Here is a 14,155-nt window from a genome sequence, read left to right as displayed (position 1 = left end):
TTTGTTGCACCACATCATCGTTACAATTCTTAAAATGAATAATTTCTTAACAAACATAAAGTGACACACACAAAAGGTAAGATAATTAAGAAGTAATTTTTTATTTTTATTTTTGTTATAAATATATTTATTTTTGTTTTTCACTGTCACCATGTCTTACAAATATGAAACCATTGTGCTTTCACCATAAATAAAATATTACAATGTATTCAACCGTGTAATAAATTATAAAAACTTTATGATATTAAATTGTCATTCTAAATAAAAAGTTCCTATTGATAATTAAATATGTTATATATTATAGATAACAGTATATAATTAGATAATATAGGTGTGTGTCCCCAAAAAGGTATTCCAGCCCCTAACAAGCTAATCACATTGCAGCAGCACGCGCTGTTCCTAATTCCTATTTGGGAGATGGAATCTTGCAAGTAACGAGGAGAAATTAAAGTTTTTCAACTAAAGTATGATATAATTACAATATTATTTTTTTATTTTATTTTATTAGTACTATATATATATATATATATATATATATATATATACATATATGTGGTGGGTTGGCAAGATAAATTAGCACTACTTTTTCTGTGGCTTTTAAGACTATAGATAGAGGAACATTTCTAAGAACATTGCTGCGTGCACCATGCGTTTTTTGGCATCTTAGTGGCGCATTGCAAATTTTTATATGTAAACATTAATTTAACGTAATATATGTGAAACATACTACTGTATATGGGTAGGCAGAGCCAAAATTTTATTTTAGAGGAGGCATGATGCAGTTGTTAAAAAATAAATAATAATAAATATGACAAATAGAAAGTATAATTTTTTTAAATAAAAAAGACAAATAAGAAAAAAATAGTTTCTAAAATAATATGTTAAATAAATACTTAAAAAAAAATATAGTTACAAATATAAGAATCAAAATATTAATTAATAATATTTTAATTAAATAAATATATATATATTTTAATTAAATAATTAACAGACCAGTGATCTAACGGTACTATGCCCTTACTTTTCAAAGAGAGGTGTCAAGTCTCCGTGGAAGCATGTGTGAGTACCCAATTAGGCAAAAAATATATATTTTAATTAAATACAATCACAAATGTCATCGATAAAAAGAAATAAGTTTTAAAAAATAAATATATATATAATTATACATAAGTGAAAAAAGAATTTTTTTGAAAAAGAAACAAAAATTAGAAAAGAAAAAATATATTGTATACTTGAAGAAGGAATATATTTAACTTTTTTTCGTTTTTTTAAAAGGAAATTAGAAGAATTTAAAAATTTGAGGGGAGACACTATTTAAAATTACCATGTAAATATATGTATATACCAAAAATATGTACCTATGTATAGTAGGTTAGAGCAAAGTGAGAAGGAGCACGTGCCCCTTCTGGACCTTAATTAGCTCTGCCCACAGCAGACTCCTTATTTATTGTGTCACATGTATGCCTTCATTCAATTATATATATATATATATTAGTTCCTAATTAAATATATGTGTACATGTATATATATTTCACCATCAATGTATAATATATGTAATTAAAAATTGTCTTGAAAGAGAATTTAATTTGTCAATTGAATAATTTTAAATTATTTTTTTTATTATTATTTTTTTATCCCTTCAATGTCCTAACGATGCAAGTAGAGATATATTACTATATTAGGGACCGTTAATTACTAACAATTGTTTAACAGATTCATTTGCTGTTTGAGAACAACAATAACTACACGTGGGGACCACTTCTAAAGTGTATAAATTAATGAAAAGAAAAAGCTACTATAAAGTGAGTGACCCTCAATTCAAACCGACCACTAAATATTATATGCAAAATATACACATATATAATATATAATATTCCTTAAATCAATTTTAACTAAACTAAAGGTGAGTACTACGTACACCTAAGAATCAGCTTTATTTTCCCATGATTTTGATTGATGACTAGGCTCAAACCCACCAAGAGCACATATATATTTATATATAGTAGATTAAATTAATTCCCCTACTAATCAATTTCAAATAAATCTTCATCCCTACTTTCATTGGAAGGATTGTTGTTTGGTACGAGAATCTTTTTTTTTTTTTTTTTAAAAATTAATAATGCTTGCCTCTTTAGTTGTGAGGTAAGATTGAACACTTATGATTTGTCAATATATGCAAAATATGAAGGATTGGATCCCGACAACTTTATATTCCTTGTACCTTGATAGTCAACAGTGTTCGGTAAAGAATTCTATTTCACTCCTCGGCTTAAAATCCTCTAATTTCCAATTTTTCTCTCAATATCTTAAGTGAGCCGATCATTCTTAAATAATGCTACAACCCAGTATAACACAGGTCCTTTTGTCATCCATCTAAACACAGCATATTCTGTTTGGAGAAGATGAGCGCTCTACCAATTAGACAAAGAAATAAAATTTATGACGGGACACTTCTGGTCTATCTTTCTTCCAAATGGATGCTAAAACCTACCCAAAAAAAAACTTAGTTGTGTTAGGTGAAATGAGAACTTTTAAATAGAAATGGAGCATTTACTACAAGTAAGCAAGGATAGTGGGCTACAACCCGGTACGGCACGGGTCCTTTTGTCAAGGTTGAAGAGACCAACTTTTTATAAATTGTAATATTTAGATGAATTTGGGATTTGTTCAAAGATTTGGAATTGGACATTTGGGGTTTGTGAGCAACCAATACATGTTTAGTGGGTTAGGCCAAGAAACAAAAAAAGGGAACATTTTTAGTGGAGCTCATTGGACATGCAAACTCAATTCCATCATAATAAATTGTAAATATTTGAACGTTATTATTGCCCCTTTTACAACGAGTCAAAGGTTCATTTACAATGACGTATACCAACTCATTGAAAAAAAAAATAAAAGATCCCCCCACTCTTGAGTTAAAATTAATTTATTCTTAAAAAAATAAATTAAAAAAAAAACCAACCAACCACAAAGTACTACAATATTAACCGACATAATAATAATAATAATAAAATATTAAAATTGTTTTCGATTTTGAACTTGTGATTTTCAAATCACAATATTATTTTATCATTGTATCAAGATCAACCTCGTGAACCAACTTAATAACATGAAAGAAAATTATTAGGATAAACTACAATAACCAACCCTGTGTTTGATGTAATTGCAGATAAACCTAAGACTTGCACTTTTTTTGCAACGTGTCCCACTGAGGTTTGCCCCTTTTTGGCTTTTTGCATACAAAAATTGGCACTTTTGGTTAGAAAATTTAGTTGAACCGACTAAAATGCACTTCAAAGAGGTGGAAAAGACCCTGTTACCGTGTGATTATGTGAAATCTACTTCAATATATCTATCTTTTATTTTTGCGTTCGTGTTATTAATTAATCCATTTTTATGTTTAGAAAATGATATTATTGAAGACTTTTATTTATGGACTCTCAACCTATGGATGACATGACTTCTATTTCTTGTTGCAACAATTTCTCTGCTCTGTATGTCTCTTTCCTTATCTGCAACTCTCTCCCGCACAAATTCTCTCATCTGTCTCTCTTTCTCAACCGTAGCAATTTCTCTCACATCCCTAAATCTCCTCCTAATCAAACCTCTTGTGCCACCTGGTTCATTAATTTCTAAACCCTAATCCTGCAGTGTTATGCAATGTTTACAGAGTTCAAGACAAATTGTTGGCTTTGATCATTATACCAATTAACAAATGCTTATTAAAGTAGACATATATATATAATTCCAATCTATGTATATATATAAAGTCATATATATCAAATTATGTATTTATGATATATATATAAATCAGATTGTGTCTCTTGATATATATATATATATATATATAAATACATAATTTGATATATATGACTTTATATATATACATAGATTGGAATTTTAAGAGCCAACAAAGATACCCCTAAAAATCATAGATTTTGATGCGAACTTTGACTCTTATTTGGAGAAATGATAATGATTTGGAGTCCAAAAGTCAAACAAGTCCGACTTATTTATGTGAGTAAATGTTGATGATGTTATGATAAAATCAACCCTTATTCACATAAAATTAGTGGAATGTATCTAACTGTCAGACTTTCTATCATTGCTCTTGAAGAAAAGAGACGTGCTATTTTTTTATATACTCCTAATTATATACTTTATATTTTAAAATAGGTCCCATTATATTTGATACATGAACAACTATGTAAACTCATTGAAGAAGTGAGTTTTTATTTACAGAATTATTTCTAGAAAATGATTTAACAGTCATAATAACCTTATTACCATCATACGTCTTTTTTTTCTTTTTCTTTTTTTCTTTTATTTTATTTTTTATTTTTTATTTTATTATTATTATTTTTTTGAGTAAAACGGATTTCACAATGGATCCACACAAAAGGTCAATTTAAGCAAGGAGTACTAAATTTGTCATGAGTACAGAATTGAAAAACTAGTCCACATTAAAAGTCAAAACAATATGAATAATATGGCTTTTTCACCAACATATATGGCTAATATGATTTTTTCACCAAACTTTATTTTACTGTTACATGGGGTCTTAAGATTTTTCAATGCTGATTTTTTTTTTTCTTTTTTACTACGGTGAAAAATATATATATATATACCTCAATTACATTTTTTTGTAAGGTCTGGTCTTAAATTTTCGCCTCAACCATCTATTTTAAAAGATAGAGAAAATATCGCATAAGGTGTCAAATTATTATTAATATTATTTTTTATTTTATTTATTTTTTCTTCATCTCAACCATCTATTTTAAAAGATAGACAAGATATCGCATAAGGTGTCAAATTATTATTAATATTATTTTTTATTTTATTTATTTGTTCATCGTCTCAACCATCTATTTTAAAAGATAAAGAAGATATCGCATAAGGTGTCAAATTATTATTTGACTTGTAAGGAACAAGTCTTCCAATGTGAGTAGCCAAACATAATCTTATTATATGTTATACATAGTATTGCATACACATACGTATATGGTAAGCCAGATAAGGAGGTGGCCTCTTTATCAATTCCAAGATTGCTATAATCAATACATTCATACCCTCCCACCCCAACACTAACAAATTTTCATTAATTAAACATAAAAGAAACACTTTTTGTTTTGTAACACCTAAATATTGAGTCTGTCGTCAGTCCGCATGAAAGCACATTTATCCACAAAAGCACCAAACAACTCCATTCATTAATGCATATAAAGCCAGCTCTGAAACACACACACATCCACACACACATAGAGAGATCGAGATAGATGGCAGGTGAGCTCTGTGCGAGAATGGGAACTGGGTTGTGCACAAGACCAGGCAAGCTGTGGAAGAAGATGGAGGGAAGCTTAAACGAAGCGGTGTCGAAGAGCCTGGTTGGCAAGTATTTCAAGTTGGAAGCAAGGAAGAGCTGTTTCACTAGGGAACTCCGTGCCGGCACGGCCACATTTCTGACCATGGCCTACATCATCACCGTCAACGCCACCATCTTGGCGGACTCCGGTGGGACGTGCTCGGTGTCCGACTGCTCGGTGCCGGCTAACCAGACGGCAGCAGGTCCAGACTGCATGCTGAAACCTAATGCCGGGTACCAGAACTGCCTCTCCAAAATCAAGAGTGACCTCATTGTGGCCACTGCCTTGTCGTCTATGATTGGGTCATTTGCTATGGGTATTTTGGCCAATTTGCCTTTGGCATTGGCCCCCGGTATGGGCCCAAATGCTTACTTGGCCTACAACTTAGTGGGCTTCCATGGGTCTGGGCCCATGTCGTACCAGACGGCTCTAGCCGTGGTCTTGGTAGAAGGCTGTGCTTTCCTTGCAATCGCCGTTTTCGGGCTTCGTGCAAAGCTGGCTAGGCTCATACCTAATTCGGTCCGGCTGGCTTGTGCTGCCGGTATCGGGCTTTTCATAGCCTTCGTGGGCCTGCAGGCCCACCAAGGTCTAGGCCTAGTGGGCCCTGATCCGGCCACGTTGGTGACCGTCACGGCTTGTGCGAGTACCGATCCGGTCACCGGAGAGTGCCACGGCAGGAAGATGGAAAGCCCGACGTTTTGGCTCGGCTCGGTCGGATTCCTAATTATGAGTTATGGGCTAATGAAAGAGATCAAGGGTAGTATGATATATGGTATGGTTTTTGTGACATTAATTTCATGGATTAGGGGCACTGCTGTGACCTCATTTCCTAACACTCCACTTGGTGACACAAACTACAAGTATTTCAAGAAAGTGGTAGATTTCCACAAAATCAAGTCCACTGCTGGGGCTATCAGCTTCACTAACTTCAATAGAAGTGAGGTTTGGGTGGCCCTAGTGACCTTGCTATATGTTGATGTGTTAGCTACCACAGGCACATTGTACACCATGGCAGAAATTGGAGGGTTTGTGAATGACCAAGGAGGTTTCGAAGGGGAATATGTAGCCTACATGGTGGATGCATCCTCTACGGTTGTGGGGTCCGCGCTCGGGGTTTCACCGATCGCCACGTACATCGAATCAACGGCGGGGATCAGGGAAGGGGGCCGGACAGGATTAACGGCTGTGATCGTCGGTGCATATTTCTTTTTGTCACTGTTTTTCACTCCTCTGCTGACTAGTGTGCCACCATGGGCCATAGGCCCATCTCTAGTCATGGTTGGGGTGATGATGATGAAGGTGGTCAAGGATATAGAATGGAGCAATATGAAGGAGGCAGTGCCTGGTTTTGTTACAATGCTTCTCATGCCACTGACTTATTCGATATCGAACGGAATCATCGGTGGGATAGGGCTCTACATTGCACTTGGTTTGTGTGATTATGTTGTGGGGTGGCTGATCAAGATGAAAAAAATGGTTGGGAAACAAAATCAAGTGTCAGCTACAGCAGCTCCAGAACAAATTGTTGAAATAATTTGAGTATCTATGTAGAGTTCAGTAGGTGCTGTTATAATGTAACTAGAACTCCTTTTTGTTCAGAATGTCGTATGTTTGATGTAATGGAAATAGATGCACCAGCTACCATGAGAGTTAGCATATTCCATACAGACACACACACACACAGAGGTGTGTGTGCACGTATGCCCCTTCTGGCCACTTGTGGAACTATTGGTAATGGATCAAATCTCAACTAGACATTTTAAAAATGAATAATTCTGTTTAGACCTATTTATCAAGTCGGTGAGTATAATCCTATCATCCACGGTATCAAAGGGGTAAAAAACCCCACACGACACGGGCTTGAAAAACCGGTTAGAATAAAATTATCCTCTTTAAATCTTGAGTCATATTGATTGTCTTTTAGGAGACAAATAAAGCACATTATCTTGGTTGAAAAATTATGTAGACAAAGTACCCTTTAATCTTTTTAGAAGGAAAAAAAACACACACACACACACACACACACACACTATCCTTTAGACATTTTAAACCCAATCTTTCTCCACCTACGCCCCCCACAAACCAAACATCAAATAAACGAATCTTATCATCACAGATTCACAATGAATTATTCTCCTCCTCAATCTATCAAGATTCTAACACCAAACATCAGTTAAAGTTAACTGATTATGACCTTGATCTTCCATCTCATGGTCCAAACAATAACTCAAAAGATCAACCAAAATCCTATTTGCAGAAGCCAACTCGATCGGCCACCTTTATCCCCAGTTCACTCACCAGGCAGTTAATCGTGGATTCGAAACTTCATCCCATGAAAATGGGACTGTGTGGCCCTCTGGTTAGGAATGCGAAGCCCTGGGGACAGTGAACCGACTGGCGGTTGAAGGGTTTTGAACTGAATAACACCTGATGATCTGGTTCCGTTCTTCCAACGGAAAAATGGCAGGCAAGTTTTTATAGAAAATGAACAAACCATTTTGTCCCATCTCTCCTCATCTTAGTTTCTGGAACTTTCTGGACTTAATAGCAGGATTTTCTATCCTCCCAACACAAGCAGAAGGGCAGACAAAGTCATACCATTTTAGGAGAAAAAAGTCTAAAATTGAGATTACGCGTAGCAGATAGCTAATGAAAGGCAACATAATAATATACTTGCACACATGTAAAAGGATTCATTCCCGAAAAGGCCACAAAACTCTGGTCACAAACAATATACAATTCTGGTTTTTCATTCTCAATACATTTTGTCCAAAATACTGAACTACTGGTATACTAACCGCAAAAACACATTGATCTCCTGGTTGATGGTCGTTTGCTTTGCTAAGTATCTCATGGTAGACGACTGGCCACAATCTTGAAGCTGGATCGCGAAGGAGTACAAGCTTCCTATCCGTTCTTGTCCTACCCTTGAATGAAACTGATGGCAAGCTTGTTGGCAACTCCTGCAGAGTGTTACAGGGATGTGAAAAAGGTTTAATACAAAAACAAGGGATATCCGATTGCATCAACTAGAAGGAAGAAAGAATCCCCAAAATGTGCCAGTGGTCAGTGGTGCAACAGCAAGATATATACAGGGACTACAACCAGTCTTTAAGCAAGAACTTCTACAAGAGGAAATGAAGTAGCACGGCAAGATGATTACAATCATTCAACTGTGATTTCCAGGGTAGGTCATCAACATTCCCAACTGTTCAGGAGACAAGACAATAGAAAAGATTGGAGTGGTCCGACCAAGAAATTGCTTGGTTCTAAATCATAGCTAAATCAACTTTTCTTCCCTCATAACTCGACGGTATTATAACCATTTGCAGAAAAGTAGGAAAATGAATATATTTTAGAACCATACACCAAGCAAGGATTTATTTACATATAAGGAGATTAAAGAATTCACAAAACCTGGTTCCCAGTAAATTTAAAGTTTCCAACACAATTTTGGGTGTGGATCCATGAGGATCGTACCATCATGATTTATCATGTGGATAAAGAAACCACAGGATTTAATTTCATCCTCCAGTAGATATCGTTAAGACACCAAATTTTTTATTTTTATTTTTTTTTCTCTTTTCTGCATTCTTAATGTTATGGTTACTTATCAAAAAAAAAATGTTATGGTTAGTTTAGTGTCTCAAGAATCCTTTTTTTTTTTTTTTTTTTTTTTTGTGTGTGTGGTCCAACTCCATTTTTTTTTTTTTTTTTCTTTTCTACATTCTTAATTCTTGTTTTACTTACAAATGTATATATAAATTATTTTTCAATCTAAAAACGTTAGAAGAGATGGTTAAGAGTTTAGTTGGTTTGAAGAGATTAGACATATTAGACGTGGAGAGAGAAAAATAAGATGCTGATGTGACAAAAAGATAGGTAAGTATAGAATGAGGAGAGAATCTGAATAAATAGGATTACCCAAAAACTGTCTTTTGAACAATGTTGATAGTTGGCTTTTAAAATGTTTAATCATCCAATTTATTTTTTTACTCTTATATTATAGTTTATAATTATTAATGGAAAGGGTATATGATGTTTATAGTTAGAAGGTATAGGTGTTTGGTTCCTTTAAATTGTAATCCATCTTAACTTAACAGAGTAAAATGGATGTATTCTAATTATTTTAATATTGATTTGCAGAACTTCTGTGACCAAATATCATTGTAGGAGTTTTTTTCATCATTATGCTCCATCTAAATATAATATTGTCGTTCTTCTAGTAACATCTTAATACCTGAGCCTTCAAAAAATGATGAAGCAACAACTCGATGGAGTTCTGAATGAGAGTAAAAAAAAAAAATGAAGACCTGAGAATAGATAGGAAATAGTATTTCAACTGAAGTGAAAACGATTACAATTTCTTACCTCTGGAGCTTGGAAGCCCTTGTTTCCAACACACGGAGCTTCTTAATTTCCTGTGCTTTCCATCCCCTAGGAGCAAAAAAAAAAATGATAAATAAAAAAAAAAAATTAAGTTTTTTATATGAAGTCATTTAATTCACCCTAATATAGGAAACACAACTTTGTTTGTTAGTAAGCCAGCACCAGCAACAGCAATAAACAAATTTTCTATCCACTTTTCAAGAGGGGAAGTGTTCTCTCTTAGAAACTGGACGACTCACTGCTTCATGATTTGGAGCCTGCAAAACCTTTCCTGCACCAGTATTTAAATTCAAACAAACATGTTTGTAGCTCAAGTACTGCACGATTTTTAAAATCCTTTTGTCTCACAACTGGCTCTCCTGACTGAAAGGAACTCCATAGATGGTATAAAACCTATTGACAAAATGTATTTAAACATTTGATGCAGAATCAGAACCAACAGTATAAGTTGCTGGATGATTTTCTCTTTCTTATTTCTCACTATTTTTTCTTTAAAGAACATAAAAGTAAACGATAAAATTAAACATTAGTATGAAAATGATCACATAAATACCCCCTAAACAATGCAATAAAACATTAGCATGCAAATGATCACATACATCCTCTCTGATTATAATACACTTCACAATTTTCGCTTTGTTTTGTAAAGAATATAATAGGGTGACAAAAAAAAGAAAAAGAAAAAGAAAAATAGATTCTATAAAAACAAACAAGCATATAAAACCATAAGAAAATGCTACTGTGCACTATTTTCTGAGTTCTCTAAAGTAGACCAAAGCTAGCTAGTAGGCAGCTTTAATAATTTCAAAAACAAAATTACATACCTCCAAAATGCACAAATTATATTGTAAAAATGTCGTGAAGTCACGAGCTCTATTCTTATTGTTGATATACTCTCATCTACAGCCACATGACCAAGCTATTAGTACCAAATATATATATATATATATATACAAGCAGCTAGTAGGCAGCTTTAATAATATCAAAAACAAAATTACATACCTCCAAAATGCACAAATTATATTGTCAAAATGTCGTGAAGTCACGAGTTCTATTCTTATTGTTGATATACTCTGATCTACAACCACATGACCAAGCTATTAGTACCAAATATATACATACATATATATATATATACAGAAGCATATAATAATAATAAAAAAAGCAAGTGGTACTATATCTGTAATAGTTTATTAGCCACATGCATCGCCATTCTCCGTTTGATAATGTTGAACAATACTAATCACAGAAATAGTGAGACAAAAGGATATATAAGTATGTATGTATATGTAGTAGGTATGCATTATATCCAATGATAAGAAGAAATATCATTCTATTTTACATGAAAGACCAGCCATGTTAAGACTTTATATGACAGTATAGAGGCATAGAGCAACATGATATCGCAGTGTACGCTAGATGTATTATCTTTTGAATCTTTGCACGTTCTCTTTAATCAAATTCAGAATTTATTTATTTATTTTATAATTTCAGTTAAAAGGGGTTACGACCTCCAGCAAAGAATTTGTTTAATCCACGGTTAAGAGCACACGCTTAGAAGGAAGAGTGGTCTTGGTACAGCCTTAAGGAAATCTGGCCTTTTAGTGTTTGGTTCGTATATCAAAGAGGTCCTGTGACAAAACAGTACTCTCCAGCAAAAGGTGATGAGGATTCACAGTTACGTAGCTTGGCCACTTCCCAAAGATCTTCACTGCCTTGCAACTATGCAATTTCCTTTATGTTCCTGCCAACAACAGTAACAAGGTTGGCAAGATGGATAGCAAGAATAAAATCATGGTGCATCAAATGTACTTCAGTAAAGAGCAAGTGTCCTCACTGTTCGGGGTTGCCAACAAAGGGCATTCTTCAACCATCAGGTAGAGTAAGGTGACCCCAGCAGACCAGATATCAACCTTGGCGCCTTGAAATTGGGGTCTGAACAATACCTAATCAAAACAATCAACTTTAGGGTCTGTTTCAGTTCAAAAAAGGATAATGAAAACGAGGTTAATGGCTAAAGTACCATGATTTGCCTAGAGGAACTCGAATATAATTATGCCTCAAGACGAGAAATTTCAAATATTCATGGAAGGCATAACTAATTGTTGTTTGGATTCCTACATCATCATAAACTAGTAATTTTGCTACTTTAAGAGAGCTGATGCACTCCTTACCATTATTAACATGCTGCCTGAATGGTTTTCTCAGTGTTGATAATTATCAGTTACCCAATGAATGGGATAAATTATCTCATTCTTGGAAAAATATTTCTACTAAACTGCCAATTACTTCTAAGGCTTAAGCTGTAAGAGATTGAGCGCAAAAATGTATATTAAGCTCCCAGAAATGCAGAGATGAAGACTTGAACCTAAGACCTCTCAGAACCAATGCTTTGATACCACCAATTACTCCAAAAGCAAAAACTTTTCGTGAAAGGGCCCAGAAATTAATATCAAGGTCCAACAATTCAAATCATACAGTTTTGAGATAATTATATAATAATACTATAATTTTGGTCTTCTTCTAGTAGCATCCTAATATCTAAGTCTCTAATAAATTGTGATGATGCAAAAATTCAATGGAGTTGTGAATGAGAGAGTAAAACGAAGACCAGAAAATAGATAGAAAGTAGTATTAACAACAGTAGGAACAAATAAAACATAATGAATCGAATAAAAAAAATTTAAGATTTCTATATTAAGTCATTTAATTCACCTAATATAGGAACCACACCTTTGTTTGTTAGTAAGCCAGCACCAGCAACAACAATCCAAGTGCAATGCAATGACATTGGAGTCAGATAAACAAATTTCCTATCCACTTCTTCATGATTTGGAGCCTGCAAAACCTTTCCTACACGGGCATTCGAATTCAAACAAACATGTCTGTAGCTCAAGTTCTATATGATTTTTAAAATCCTTTAAGCCTCACAACTGGCTCTCCTGACTGACAGGAATTCCATAGATGGTATAAACCTATTGACAAAATCTTCTTAAGCATTTGATGCTATTTTTTCTTTAAAGAACATAAAAAGTAAACAATAGAATAAAACATTATATGCAAATGATCACATACATCCTCCCTAAACAAAACAATAAAGCATTAACATGCACATGATCACAGACATCCACTCTGATAATAAATAACGTTACAATTTTCATTTTGTTTTGTAAAATAAAAATGATAGTGGGAAATAGAAAATAATAATAATAATAATAATAATAATAATAATAATAATAAAAGAAAGACTATATAAAAACAAAAGTATACATAACCTTAAGAAAATGATGTTGTGCACTATTTTCAGAGTTCTTTTTCATCTCCTTACGAAAACCCAAAATCAATCCAATCATCCTTGGTTCAAAAGAGTCCAAATTTCAATCACAAATCGAAAAAGTATGGAAACAAAAGTTGATGATTTTTGCTTGAAGAAAGGCGGTGATAATGAAGAAACAATTGGTATTAGGGCTTTTGATATAATCATTATCATTGCTTGGTTCAACTCTTTGATCAGCAGTAACTTGAGAAAGGGCCACACTTACTGGAGCTGCGCTTGAGAATTTGAACTCTTTGACCCAAGGGGAGATTGGATTGATTTAGGGCGTTCATAAGTACTTCTGTTCTTCTGAATATGGAGGAAGAAGATGAAGATGGAGGCAGATCTATATGGAGAAATCAATATAAGATAGGGTTTGATAGTTGATGTGGGTAAAATAGGGATGAGGGAGAATCGCCGAAAGTGATGGAGTAGAGACGCGTGTATCAAAGAGTAAAGTTTGGCTTTTTCAGTCTTCGTCCGTGGAAAGCATAAAAGACGTTTTGCAATGAACCGTTACGCAAAAGGTTACGGGTGGGCAAGCATTGGGCAGTGGGATCCGGCTCCTCTCAGTTAAAAACCCTCTCAGAGCATCCGTGAGTATTCCATCCAACGGTTGAAGAGCTGCCACATCATCATTTAAAAATAAGACCCAAAAACACTAACGCTGTCTTCAAACGGAGTCAATTCAACATTTTTTTTTCTCTTTTTTCTTCCTCCAATTCCTCTCTCTCTCATCTGTCCTTTCTTCGTTCTCTCTCTTCCTCCTCTTACTGCCTCCAACCAACTGAGAGACGGATTCCCATTGAAGACCCAACCGAAGGCATCCATTGAAGATCAAATAATCTGAAAACCAAACACCTCTCTCTCTCCTCCACCATTCCCAAATTCCCACCAGCCATTGACTTAATTAATGCACGTGATGACAAAAAGAAATAAATAAAACTTGTACGGAGAGTATGTCTTAACTTAATAAGAAGGCATCAAATTCCCTTCAATAAATTACAAAAGTTAAGTAAATAAATCCTGTTGTTCACCTACTGGAGCCATTGCAAGCCTGTCACCTAAGTCTACTTTAAGTGCTTGG

At 34.1% G+C, this 14,155-nt stretch overlaps 1 protein-coding gene and 1 long non-coding RNA gene across 7 annotated transcripts; one reads left to right on the top strand and one right to left on the bottom strand.

Moving 5' to 3' along the window:
• The first annotated feature begins 5,276 nt into the window (after window positions 1-5,276).
• Window positions 5,277-7,040, top strand: LOC132303852 (adenine/guanine permease AZG2). The gene has a single exon (XM_059801301.1). The coding sequence runs from the start codon at window positions 5,277-5,279 to the stop codon at window positions 6,900-6,902; it is 1,626 nt and encodes a 541-aa protein (XP_059657284.1). The 3' UTR covers window positions 6,903-7,040.
• A 966-nt stretch (window positions 7,041-8,006) lies between these two features.
• On the bottom strand, window positions 8,007-13,857 carry LOC132303853 (uncharacterized). 6 transcript variants are annotated; one of them, XR_009481384.1, is made up of 4 exons: window positions 12,486-13,846; window positions 11,590-11,698; window positions 10,577-11,496; window positions 8,007-9,800 (listed from the first exon to the last, which is right to left on the bottom strand). It is a non-coding gene; the product is annotated as an uncharacterized LOC132303853 (long non-coding RNA). The 6 variants fall into 6 exon arrangements; XR_009481381.1 differs by having other exon boundaries at window positions 8,007-10,652; window positions 10,755-11,496; window positions 12,486-13,832; XR_009481379.1 differs by having other exon boundaries at window positions 8,007-8,326; window positions 9,735-11,496; window positions 12,486-13,817.
• Between the last annotated feature and the right edge of the window lie 298 nt (window positions 13,858-14,155).

This window comes from Cornus florida, unplaced genomic scaffold (assembly GCF_030987335.1).
Source record: "Cornus florida cultivar Cherokee Brave unplaced genomic scaffold, ASM3098733v1 CherokeeBrave_3.0.0_Hap2_Chr04, whole genome shotgun sequence".
NCBI classification, from domain to species: domain Eukaryota; kingdom Viridiplantae; phylum Streptophyta; class Magnoliopsida; order Cornales; family Cornaceae; genus Cornus; species Cornus florida.
The sequence above is the reverse complement of the archived record's forward strand: the minus strand, read 5'-3'. Positions and strand labels throughout refer to the sequence as shown.